This window comes from Halyomorpha halys, unplaced genomic scaffold (genome assembly GCF_000696795.3).
Source record: "Halyomorpha halys isolate HHAL.00 unplaced genomic scaffold, Hhal_1.1 Scaffold601.1, whole genome shotgun sequence".
NCBI lineage: Eukaryota > Metazoa > Arthropoda > Insecta > Hemiptera > Pentatomidae > Halyomorpha > Halyomorpha halys.
Window position 1 is genome coordinate 422,438 of NW_027112563.1, and position 13,037 is coordinate 435,474.

At 35.5% G+C, this 13,037-nt stretch overlaps 1 protein-coding gene across 2 annotated transcripts in view; it reads left to right on the plus strand.

Moving 5' to 3' along the window:
- LOC106684682 (bromodomain-containing protein 7) overlaps positions 1–6,789 on the plus strand; it is a 31,343-nt gene extending 24,554 nt beyond the window's left edge. For both annotated transcript variants that reach the window (XM_067050364.1, XM_067050365.1), the window contains 2 exons: positions 1,253–1,413; positions 5,975–6,789. In XM_067050364.1, coding sequence (XP_066906465.1) covers positions 1,253–1,413; positions 5,975–6,145 — 332 coding nt within the window. In that variant the 3' untranslated portion in view covers positions 6,146–6,789. The remainder of the gene's footprint in view (positions 1–1,252; positions 1,414–5,974) is intronic.
- Positions 6,790–13,037: the final 6,248 nt, after the last annotated feature.

The window sequence follows — 13,037 nt, forward strand, 5'->3', positions numbered from 1 at the left end:
TTATAAAATAAAATTCTGATGTTTTTATTATTATATAATTTTATCAAAAATATGGGCTTATTTTAGTTCAAAGGCTTTTCCTTAATCTTGTTGATTATTAATTAAAACAATAATCTTCTTAAAGTAATATCTTCTACTGGAAGATCTAATTACAAAAAATAATGATGTTTCTCTTTGTTAAAAAAATATATATAGTAATAATCAAGTTGGTGAGGCTGCTCAGGCTCAGAATATTTTGGGTAGGTTGCAGTTTCTTGATATGTGTCAATTAATTTTATAATAAAATATATGTTTCCAGGCTCCAATTCATGTACTGACCTCTTACAATTATTTGAAGAGGTTATATTTTATGATAATTGTATGATTTGATGTTTTGTGTTTAGTGCATCATTTTGAGTTAGCTCTTGGGAAAATTCTAAAAGTAAAAGGATGTAATACAATCATCCAATAAACAGTTTTTAGCAGCCCTTTCTATTGACATTTAGTCTACATCACTATACACTAAATGTGCAAATCATAAGTTTTGAATGGATGAGTTATCATTTGACTTACCATTTCTCAGAAATTAGTTATTGTTATATTTATTATGGGGGGGGGGACGGTAGTAGCGTGGTAACGCACCTGTCTGCCAACCCAAAGGTTGTGAGTTCAAGTCCCCGGCCCTATCCGGGATTTTTTCAAGCATATAATTATACAATACTCACTTACGGCCTCCCCCCAGGTATTTGTGAGGCCTGTTAGCCAATGGGTGACATTCACAAAAATAGGTGTGGGAGTGACGAACCCGCCCTATGAAAACCACGTCATGAAACATGTGATGTATTTACTGAGTATATCATGCGGGGCCTTGATGACCCTCCACGGTCTGTCGCACCGATAATAATAATAATATATTTATTGAAGAAAACACTAGTTTCTACTAACAGTTTCAGAACAGAAGTTGTTTCATTTGTTAGCAGTAGATCTAAACATAAGGATATGGTTTAAACAGTCACTCTGCTCAAGCCTAATAGAGTTGGTAAATTAAGATACACACAAGACTATGCTTGATAACATTTTCTTTGCTATTTAAAGAAAAAAAAATCTAGGAAAATGTTTTGCTTGAAAATCAAAAATTGGATTGAATTAGTACCCCAAATTAATATTCTTGGCATCACTCAAATTATATGTTTATTAGTTGAAGTTCCTTTAACTTACATTACTTTTTATTTGGTTGTTCCATCTAATTGAACATATGTTCTTCTTTTTGCAGCAGAGAAAATTACAGAAAGTTTGACAGAGTTAGCAAAACAAGTACCTCCTGGAGCTATAATTCCTGTTCCTGCAATTAGAAAGGCAATGGGAATAGTTCCTGAAACAACCCTTGTATCTACTGCCACTAATACAGTTTTGCCTTTGAATAATTCTGTTGATGTAAGTAATCTACTGTTTTCTTTCTTCCTTTTTTTTATAAGTGTTTGTGTTTTACTTTTTATTACATTGTGTGTGTGTTTTTTTTTGTTTTTTTACGAGGGTCGGTGGAAATCTTCAAAAGACACGGATAGGCCCGTACCTATCCGTGTGTGGGATTTTTACCCACTACAACCACCGGTTCATTCCTCTCCATGGGACCACCATTAGGCATTACTTCAAGGAGGGAAATGGCTGAGTGCCACCTCATTTTTCTCTTTACTTGAGTTTCTTGTTAATCTACATGGCAATCGGATTTTCTGGCTCTCTTCCCCTCTTAACCTCTTGAGGACGACTGGTGAATCTCTTTACTGCGTCCCAATGCTGGTCTGATCTTGGCATATTAGTAGTAGCTTCTCCCTTCTGTAAAGCAAATGCATGTGAAAAATACGTGCTCTGCTGTTTCCTTGACAGTCTGACATGCAGGGCATTCCGCGCTGTTGTCAAATTTAAGTCGGTATTGGTATGCTCTAAAGCAGCCATGTCCTGTTAACATTTGGGTTACATAAAAATCCACCTTACCATGCTGGTGACCACACCACAAGCCCACATCGGGTATTAACCTCCGAGTCCACCTCCCGGAATTTGCAGCCTCCAAACGCTGTTGCCTCTGGGCGATGGTTATTTTCCACTATTCTTCTCTGAAAACATGTAAGCGTCTTCCATAGTGCCTACTGCTTTCTTCAACAAGAAGTTCCACAGGTGGTATTTTTGCTATCATGAACACTGCCTCATAGGAAACAGTCCGAAAAGCACTTACTGACCTTAAAGAAACTCTAAAATCTTCGGAAATCATCAGTCTTCTATATGGTTTGGTAACCGTAGCTTCCTTCTTAATTGGAGCTGCATATTACAAATTGAGGAGACAACAGTAGCAAGAAGCCTTCTGCGACTCTCCCTAGGACCTCCAAGGTTTGGCATAAGGCGTGACATTAAGGATGCTACTTTAGCAGATTTGGCACTGATGTATTCCGTGTGAACATTGAAGTGGAGACATGCATTGATCATGACTCCTAGGTATTTTAAGCAAGACTGGGAACGAATTTCGTGCCTACCCACTATGACAGTGATGGACTGAGTTTGCTTCCTACTAGTTACTAGGAGAACCTCTGTCTAGTGATCTGCAAGATGTAGACCTACCGAAGACAGCCAACCTTCGACCTTAGCAACAGCCTGGTTAGCGATGAGGGTAACTCCTTCCAAGTACTTCGCCACCACTAAAACTGCAAATCCCATAACTGTGGCTCCCTCCGGTATTGTAAATTTGAAGATCGCATCATACTACAGAGCCCTGTGGAACACCACCAGTCACCTTGCATCTCCTTTGGCCAATGTCTGAAAGATAAAACAGGATTCTATCTTTGGATTAGTCTGTGAGAACTATCATAAGATAGGCTGGCACTGCCATAGTCCATAGGGCATCTATTATACAGGTCAATCTTGCTGTGTTAAAAGCATTCTTAACATCTAGAGTGATGATTGCTGCATAACACTTAGCTTGTAATCGGTTACCTCCTGGCTCGCCTTTCCTCCTCCTAGCTCGAGAATCTCCACTGCCAGTTGTTGACTCGCCATCCAGCACTCCTGGTTTTTACTATGTTATAGGCTATCACTGATTCATAGACCTGACAGAACTATTTTCAGTTTTCTTGGAAGCAGGGACATGAGAAAAACATATGGACCATGCTTTCTTCTACTGCTGGGCACACTAGACACTTCACTGTATCGTTCAGTTTAAACCTATAATTGTAGGCTCTTAAATGACCAATTCTTATGAGCAACTGCTGGTGGTACTGGTCAACCTCTTAGTTTTTCCTATCTACCCTGGGTTGGATATGGGGAATCAGTCTGTGGGTCCACCTTCTGTTAGCCATTATATCCCAGCATCTTTGTCACTTTATCACAGCATGTTGGCCGTATACTTTCCTCAGTCCTGGGAAAACGTTCTACTTTATTGTAAGTACACCATCAATCTTCTCTTCACCACCTTCCAGGTGGCATCCTGGTTACCATACCAGCCCAGAGGGGTCACCTCTTGTATTGTAACTCAACCACCACGATGTCATCATCAAAACCCATTGTCTTAGCTCTCTCCAGCAGTCATAAGTCTGAGGAATCCATCGTACATCACGTTCCACTGCAGAGGTCCCAGCACTGAACCTTGTGGCACCCCACCAGTCACATCTACATCCTTCCATGTGGAATATATCAAGGTTCTGTCCTTGATCCCTGAATAATGATTTGCATGAAATACATTGGTACACCTATTTCCTGATGGGCAACCAAAATGCAGCTCCATCTCATTGAGTAAAAGGTGTTTCTCATATCCAGTGTGATGATGGCGCAATGAGCTGTGTGTCTGTGTGCATGTGTGTAGTGTGTTTATGATCAAATGTGCGTGTGTATAGATGAGAGACCTTGTTACTAATAATATATATATATATATTCATTAAAAATTTAATTTATAAATCTTACCAGCATTTTTGACCTTGTAGTTGAGTTCATTTTTGTCGATACATACTTTGTTATAATTAATAATAAAAATGAAAATACTTAATTCTAATAAATGAGCTGAAGTAACAGTATGACTTGCCACTTTCAGTAAAAAACGTGATAGAAAAATAAAAAGCTGTGGTTCAAAAGGTGATTCAAAGCTCCTTTGTCATATGGCTATGCTCATCCCTGAAGGGTTAAGATATCCTCACAGATCCTACCATTATTTCCTTCTGATGCAAGGAATTTTAAATTTTTAGAATAAAATAATATTATGTAACTTCACAGTTTGATATAAGAACCATGAATCATGTTTTGCATTCTCAATGGATTTCAGATTTCATAAAATATGAGGCATATTGACCAAAAAGCTTTAGGATTTTCTTATTAATTCCTGGGGTTTGAGATATAACTTACTTTTGTTGTTCTTCAATTTGTGGAATATAACCAAAGTGGGAACCTAGTGCTAGCCTGCCTCTTAGGAGTTCCAAGAGATAGGGTCTATTACTTTCTGACATTTCTGTTGTACTGGAAAGACTGCTAGATGATTTTAATGGTAATAATTGGATTAATTTCCCATTCCATTCTGCTCACCATGGCACCTTTATTGGCCACTGTCCAGTTCTAATTTTATTACTTCTCACATACCGCTGCTTGAAACCATATGTTACAACAGTTATGTTAATTGATTTACAGTATCTTAAACATGTAAGTTATATTTATTAGTATCTAGGCTTGACCTTGACCTCAGGTGAAGGTCGTAAGATCACGTTGACTCTTCTGCTCTAGTTAGGGTGGGGTGACAAACTCTAGAGAATGGTTAGGGGTTTGTAAAATAAGACCAAATGGTCCATGTGTTCTCCCCACCAATACCAGTTCCAGTACCAAACACAATAGTTGCTATTGGAAACTGGTGGGGGAAACTAGTTTAGTAAGTGGGCTTTGTGGTCCTTTTTACCAATCCCTGGTGGCTAACTTGAAGTTGTCACTACATACTAAGCTACGTGGGAGTGTCAAGATTCGTTTCTCAAGACCGCCAAGAAATAAATATTAACTGCTCCAGGTGGGAATCAAACCTGTAATGTTCTGAACTGGGCACTTTGGGACCCATGGCACAACTGTCGCATAGACACAATAGTTAGTTATTTGTGGATAATACCTTTTTTATCTATCAGTTTATAACTTAAAGAGCTTTATTTGTTTTCAACCAATTATCACTACCACTCTCCTCCTCCTCAAGAGAATTGCCTCTTTTTTTAAAAAAAAGTGTCTGAAGGAAATTCAACTGAAACTTATGCTAAAGTCGTATATTTCTCCTTCAGACATAACATTGGAAGCTGCTTGGTGATATCATAAGAACTACTCCTGAGTAGTTCTCATGATAACTCATCTTAAGTAAGTGTCCTTGAGCCCCCTCTTACACTCCAGGGTCCAGTGTAATGAAGGATGTCAGCAATGTAGATTCTTTTTATTTTCATAAAACATGAGAGAGAATTGTTCATTCTACCTGAGAAAAAAATGTTCACTCTGGTTATGCTCATAATTTCTATCATATCACCAGTGTGAAAGGCACATTATAAGTCCTCCCTAATGTTCCGCTTATTCAGGTTTGAATGTATTTGATTTAGTCTTTTTTTCTATTGATTCTTTTAATGATTGACCCTGAAATGATGTATATGTGTTACCTATCCCACAAAAGCTTATGAGGATCTGTTATTCTTAAAATGATAAAAGTAACTACACTTTTCTCTGTAATAGAGATACTCTGAGACTCATTACAAAAGCCCATCACTTTATTTCTATTTTATGAGTTTTTTTTTTAGTGCACATACTAAAAAAACTCATGAAATATACATGATAAAGTATATAGTAAATATATGATAAAGTATATAGTAAATATATGATAAAGTATATAGTATATATATATGATAAAGTAGGTACATTTGAAATATTACCTACAAAAAGAATCTATATTGTGTTTACTATTTTAAAATAGTTATTTACTAATATTACTATTTGTTTTTTTCAACAGGGTGTTGTATCATTAGAAGGAGGTGAGAGTAGCGGAGAAGAAGAACCGTGTGTTGGGGTAGGAGTTGATTTTGAATCAGAGCTGAGGGAATTCTTAGAAAGTGATACTGCACTTTCTGGATTCCCTTTACATGATGACAAAACTATTGAGGAAATGTTATCTGAATCATGACATATGAACACCACATCATGGTTTCTAGTATTACAAGTAGATATTTATGTTCACTTGTACCCTTGTCAAGTAGTTAATTGTGATCTAAACGACATTAAAAAACAAAAAAAAAATTAGATTAATATTTATTTTAATTGAAAAAAAAAATGTACAGAAATTCTTGTATATGAATGGAAATTGAATGTTTTAACAATTATCAGAAAATTTAACATAAAAAAAAAATAACTTCTTGAAATCATATCACTTTATGTTGCTCACTTGATTAGTCATCACATTGTATTAATAACCTCTAAAACAGTAACATAGAATTGTGAATTAATGGTGGAACAATGGTTGTGATTCATTAGTCTTTAATATTAGAAAACATTCAAACAAAAATGTTTACAAATTCAAGTATCTGTATTTTTTTTTTTTTTTTTGTAATATATGTTTTTATATTGATTTATAATTTGTTGTTATAGTTTTAGCCTGACACTGGCTGCCAGTATATCTTATTCGGTATGTTGATTTGATGTAAAACAAATAAAAACTTTAAAAGTTACTTAATGATATTTACAGATAATATTGGTTCTGTTTATATTGTTAGCTTAAAATATCTTTATAATTTTTATTAATTTTAATAAATGTTATTTTGTATAAAATGAGATGTTGAATATCCTATTATGTATATCCCTTTAAGTGTCCAGTATAAAGTGATAGTGTGTTAGTAGCCCTTGTTAAACTGAAATTTTAAAAAAATATTTATCAGTTCTGGGAACCTAAAAACTCCATCAGTTGATATCTATTAGTGTTCTAAATGTACTTTGTACTATTAGCATCCCAATATTGTGGTGAATTTTGTGTACTTCATCTGCAAACGGATTTATTATCTTTCTCTAATATTCTTAAAACTAGTATTAGTTTGGTACCACTTCCTTGACTTAAAAAGCATATTTACTTTCTTTTTTGTTTTAAGGATTTACCACTATAGAAGTGGGTCCCCAGAACCTAGTGCTTGTAGGTAAAAAGGATATTAGAACGTAATAAATGAATTACTATGAGTGTCTAAGAAGACCTCATGATGTCCCACTTCTATTGCTAAATTATAAGAAAACATTCTCACTCTTCAAATATCCCTCTTTCAAAACTGATTTCTTCTTTCTTTTGATTTATGATCGTGTCCATGTGTACATTTATACCCATAATCATTAATCAGTTATAGAGGATGTTATTTTGGTCCAAGATATATGATTGTATGTTTCCCAAATAGAACCTTAATATTTCAGATTTTATTTAAAATTAAAAAATGGTTTAGTAAAGTACACACAAGTTAGTAGTTATTCGTGTAGAAAGTGATTTAAAACAAGTTTCAATCTAATTCATAATGGCCTTGATGAGCCCAAATAAATACACTATTTGGACACCTCTCGATGTCATCTTATCCTATGAGATATATAAAAGATCTCAAGACAAGGTAGTAGGCTCCCTTTGAATCTCTTTTGGGCTTTACTTGGTTAGCATGTATTTTTTGGATTGTTGCTTTAGAATACTTTCTTAACACACAGGTTTTGAGGACTAGTTACACTGGGGATACGAATTAACACCAGTATCTAGGGCTTCTGAGAGATATTATTAACATCCCCTTAATACATATGGAACAAATTTCTTTCAAAGTGATTTTAAAGGTGTTTTGTTTCGAATAGTTGCAAAGTTCTCTTTAAATTTTGCAGTTTTGTGGAATTTATGGTGCCAAGTTTCAATTTTGTATTGTAATTCTTCGCAGCCAGGTTTACATTGTATATTTTTTGCAACCATATTTACATTGCACATTTTTTGGAAATTATAGGTATTCTAAGAAGAACTCTGTACAATATTTGGAGAATCAAGCTAAAAACTCGTCAGTCGATTATGTGATTTTTAGTTTTATGCAGCACAATTCTGACAGCGACGACATGATTGAATGTCTCAAGAAAATAAATTTCAATCAAAACTTTTTCAAGTAAGTTAAACCAAAGTTGGATTAAACATCCAAAACCTTGAAATAATTTCTTCAAGGGCATACCCAGGATTAAAACTACAGAGGAAGGGGCAAGCTATTGTTCAGGTTGTGTATAATTATAGCTTTACTTTATTAGTTGTTATTTTCTTTTTTAAAAAATATATTTTTTTAATTATTCCTTAAAAATTATGAGCGAAAAGAGGTTGCAAGTGATATGGAATGGCTCGGTGGTTTGGAAGAGTTGCCAGCAGATGTGAAAGACCCGGAAGATGGGGAAAGAAGAGATGAGGCTAGAGAAAAAGAAGAGTGCCAAGAAGGTGAAGTTGAGGAATATTCTAGCGAGTTCTAAGGGTATTCGCCTTATATCTTGGCTGGATAATAACTCACCATTCTGTAGGGTATGCTGTCGTGTGGGCCAAATTTGACTGAACTTATTTGCTTTGTTACAAATGTTTTGTTTGTTGAATGCCTACTTTTGATAACTAATTATTGTTAATAACTGATTACTGGGTTGTGATAATTATCACCCGATAGAATAGAATTCAGTGATTTTCTGGAAAAGGCCAAATTTCAGCAACCAGTTCGTTATGAAATGCAACTGTTCAAAATTTTACTTTTTTAGTTTTATTCCTTTTTAAGATGGAGCCTAATACTTTAAACTGGTTCTTAGAGATCAAGATTCATTTTTAAGACTAAATTTCAAAATTTAGATTTTGATATGAACTTGTCTCTGACCAGAAATAGTCCTACGTGACTAACAAAATGAGCTTTTTAGTTGTCTGGTTTTCTTTTCGACCTTGCTTTCTCACCTTCTTTACGTTACTCCGACTATCTGCTTCCCTCTTCTCTCATGTTTTCTATAACTCTCTAATGTCTGTTTCTAGCAACAGATTCCTTGCTCTCCTCCTTCTCCCTCTTTCAAAAAGCATTTTTCGTTGATATTGCTTTCTCACTCACTTTCAAGATATTTGATTGCTGGTTTTCCTTCAGGTTGGAGAATTGGGACTTCCAACTTGGCAAAATCTGTTCAGGTAGCTGGTTATGGTGCCGTATTTATCTATAAAAAAAAAAGAAAAAGGGGTATAATTTGCAGTCAGCCCTATTTCGGCATGTGGGTCATGTATTTCTTCATACGATATGCGCATGGTTGGCTATAAAAATTGTCAATATTCATTTATCTAATAAATAAAAACCTCCATGTTTAATAATCAAACTGTTTCGAGAGTGGTTAATATGTTCTCTCAAAAGGCCTCAATACTACGTGTTCATTCATATTATGTGTTTCCAATGTTAAACGGATAGTAGGAATAATATAAAGGCCAGGATAGAGAAGCTAGGATAAACAGGGGGGAAACCCCCCTCCCTCCAAAAAAAAATAAAAAATACTAGTGAGGGTCTAAGCAAAATGGGAATCAGTCCTTAGAATTAGTAATGGTGGAAAGGAAGGTGAAGGATATTGAAGTAACATCTCCGAAAATACTTGTTGACCAAGTAGAGACATCCTGATAGAGCCTCTAAGGGACTCAAAGAGAATCTAGTAAACCTTTATTTTTTCTGAACCCTCTAAAACAGAAATAGACATGAATTAGTAAATGTATTATTTCAGGGAGAAACATTATTCAAATTGAGTACTACCTCTTTCTACCGTGGTTAATTGAAGGTCTTGGTGAAATACTTTGTATTGAGATGTTCATTCTGTTGAAACTCTTACTGTAATATCTGGAGGTGAGGGACCTCTGCCAAACCTGTTTAACCTCTGCTCAGTGATTTTTTTTTTGGGAGGGGAGGGTGTGTGGTCAGCAAAAAGAACATAAATAAACAAAAAAATATTTATTCATGCCGACGTTTCAACCTGACTCCCCTCCCCCTCCAACCATCTTCTCCAATTATTAATCTGCGGTGTATTTTCTACACCTCATCAAGAAAGATAATATAATTAAGAGATAGAAGTTGAAAAGAAATAGTAGGGGAAGGGAAGGGGGTACAAGAGAAGAGAGGACTTTAGGTAGGGTGATGTTCCTAAGATTTTTGGGGCCTTAACTACCCTGCCACCTCGCAGGAAGGGGGTGGTGGGGTGATTGTAGGAATAGTGTATTGAAGGAAGCAGGGAGACTTTAAAAACTTAATGTGTCTCAGTGTAATGTTTTTCTCAACGAGATTTTATGTGCTCTGGATACACCAGTGATCAGTATTCTACATGTCCAAAGACATTCAAATAGTCAATTAATTTGGGTTCCCCCAGGATGTCTCTGGAATTCGTTTTATTAATAATATATACAATGATTTGGTATTTATAGAGTAATATAATTATTTATAAATATATACAAGGTAATAAATAATTACATAATCTTGATAGAAATTATAGGACTTCATGAGCTTCAGATATATTCCAGACAGCGTTGGCGAACTGAAGGGATTCTCATGGCCGACGCTAGATCGTGCGCGTAGCTGTGGGCAGTTTACAAAACTAAATTCCTTTCCATCTTAATATTCTTCACATCCTTGGTTACCTATTCGTTTTTCAAAAATGTTTACGTCTTAACACAATGATGAAAAATGTTTGCCAAATTGGCCTGTCACGTGTAACATAGTTCAATTATATTTCCACTTTTCTAATATTTTGAACTCATCCTATAACTAATTTACCACGAGTGTGAATTGGAGAAAATCAACCACGTTATTTTTCACCTCAAAGAGGAGGACGACGATATAGAACTATGTGTAGTGCCTATAATATAAGGATTGATGTAGATTACTTCAGTAAATTTTGGTAACACCCCCTAATATGAAAATCCATCCTGTTAGAGAGGACAAATCTGATACCAAAATACCTTTTTAAAAAAATACTATAGATTTTAGAATCTCGTCTCATTTAAATTAGTTAATGGTTTATATTCTTAGGAAATCAATTATCAAAATAATAATCATCTAAAATTATATTTGCATTAAATATATATATATATATATGCAATACATAAATAAGCATTTTTTGTTACATTACTAGTGTGGACTGAGATAATTGTGTACTAAAAACGTACACTTTTGCTCATTTTCCATGATTAAAGTTATTGTCATGCAAATGAGGACAATAACTTTAATCATTATTAACCTTTTTTCAGAACTTAGAGGATCTAATGCAGATTAAGTAATGATAAAAGATGTTAAAATTACATTGATTCATCCCTGAAATTATTATTATTTTTTATAACGACTTCGGTGGTAAACATTTTTTCCGATCAATTAGGATAAATATGCAAATGGCTTTTTCTTATAATATTCAAAGCATTTTCTAGGAGGTTAAATGTGAATAAATTGTCCAAAAAAAAGGGTACAGATTGGTAAAAAATAATTTTTTTTTTCTATACAAAAAGAGGTTGAATTAAGAGTATTTTAACATTTATCTTAATTAAGATGTTCGCCTTTTATTTTATATTTTACTTTAAAATAGTATTTATTTCATTCCTGACTTGATCAGTGGAATTGCAGTCAAAAGAATATCTATGGCAAATATGAGCTGATTTGTACACTTTTACTCCATTCAACTAAAACAGACGAATTTTCGTACCAATGTGAAATTAAAACAAAAAAGACAAACAGTAAAAAAATGGAGATCATAAAAATAATTGGCAGTACCAATCATGAGATTAAAGTAATGCAAAAGGAAGAAAAGTAAATACGCGGTGGTATTTCTCGACGTTGTTGATGCTTTTAACAATGTTGGCCATGATCATATTGTGAGCTCACTGAAGGCGAGGGGTGTGTCACCGGATCTTAAAAATGTGATTTCGGCTCTGCTTACTACAAATAACATCAAAATAAATGTAAGTTCCCACTCAACAAGCCAAATCAGAGTAAAGCGTGGAGTATCTCAAGGCGGCCCCTTGTCGCCTTCGCTATTCAATCTGGCCATAGACAATCTATACCGCGACCTGGGTGAGCAAAACTTTGTAAGTAAATATGGATATAAGCTCAATAGTGACCAAGGTTGTGTGGTCCTCACAGGGTTCGCGGATGACCAGGCGGTTACAGCATGCGACAGAATTGCTGCGGAAAGAGTGATTGACAGCGTACAGAGGACGTTCAAGGAAATCGGTTTGGCATTGAATCCTCAAAAGAGTGATAAATACAGCCATAAATAAAAAATAGCTGGAAGTGACGAAGCTCTCCCTTAAGAACGGAGATAGCATCCAAACAATGGAAGAAGGCAACACCATAAAATATTTGGGATGCAGATTCTCGGGAGAACTATAGTTCAACGAAGATTTGGTGACAAAGTTAAATAAGATAACTGGATAAGCTCGTCACCTTGCCCGAGCAGAAGGTCAACATTGTCAACCAATATGTGTTCCCGGGTATTACATACCCTCTCAAAGCTGCTCCCCTCACAAAGCTACGTGCTGAAATCCAAGATGGCATCGACACAATGATTTGCAGAAGTGTTAAAGCCATTATAGGGCACCCTGCGAACACCTCCACGGCGATGTACGCTCCGAGGAGGTACCGAGATCTAGGCTTGCCAATGGGAGGATCCCCTACAACACTGGTTCATTGCTCAGTGGCTGTCAAATGTACCCGATGCTCTGTTGCAATCCACTTTCGATTGTTAAGCCGAGATTGCTGAATGTGCCGATAGATTAGGCATTGATCAGAGGTATCGGAGTGTGAAAGCTCTACGACAGTCGCAGAGGAATGGGCCTTTTGCAGGTGACAGGAGTTCATTTCAAAGAGAACCCGAGAGCAAATGAGTTTATATACGATAAACAAATACTTACGGGCTCTGAATGGTCCAATGTCCTGAAATTGAATATGAATTATGCACCCCTACGTGGAGTCTCAGGTGTCGGCGGACAGGATAGAGAAGTTGGGTCCCTCTGTCTCAAATGCAACAGAGAGCCTGAAACACCAGCACATGTG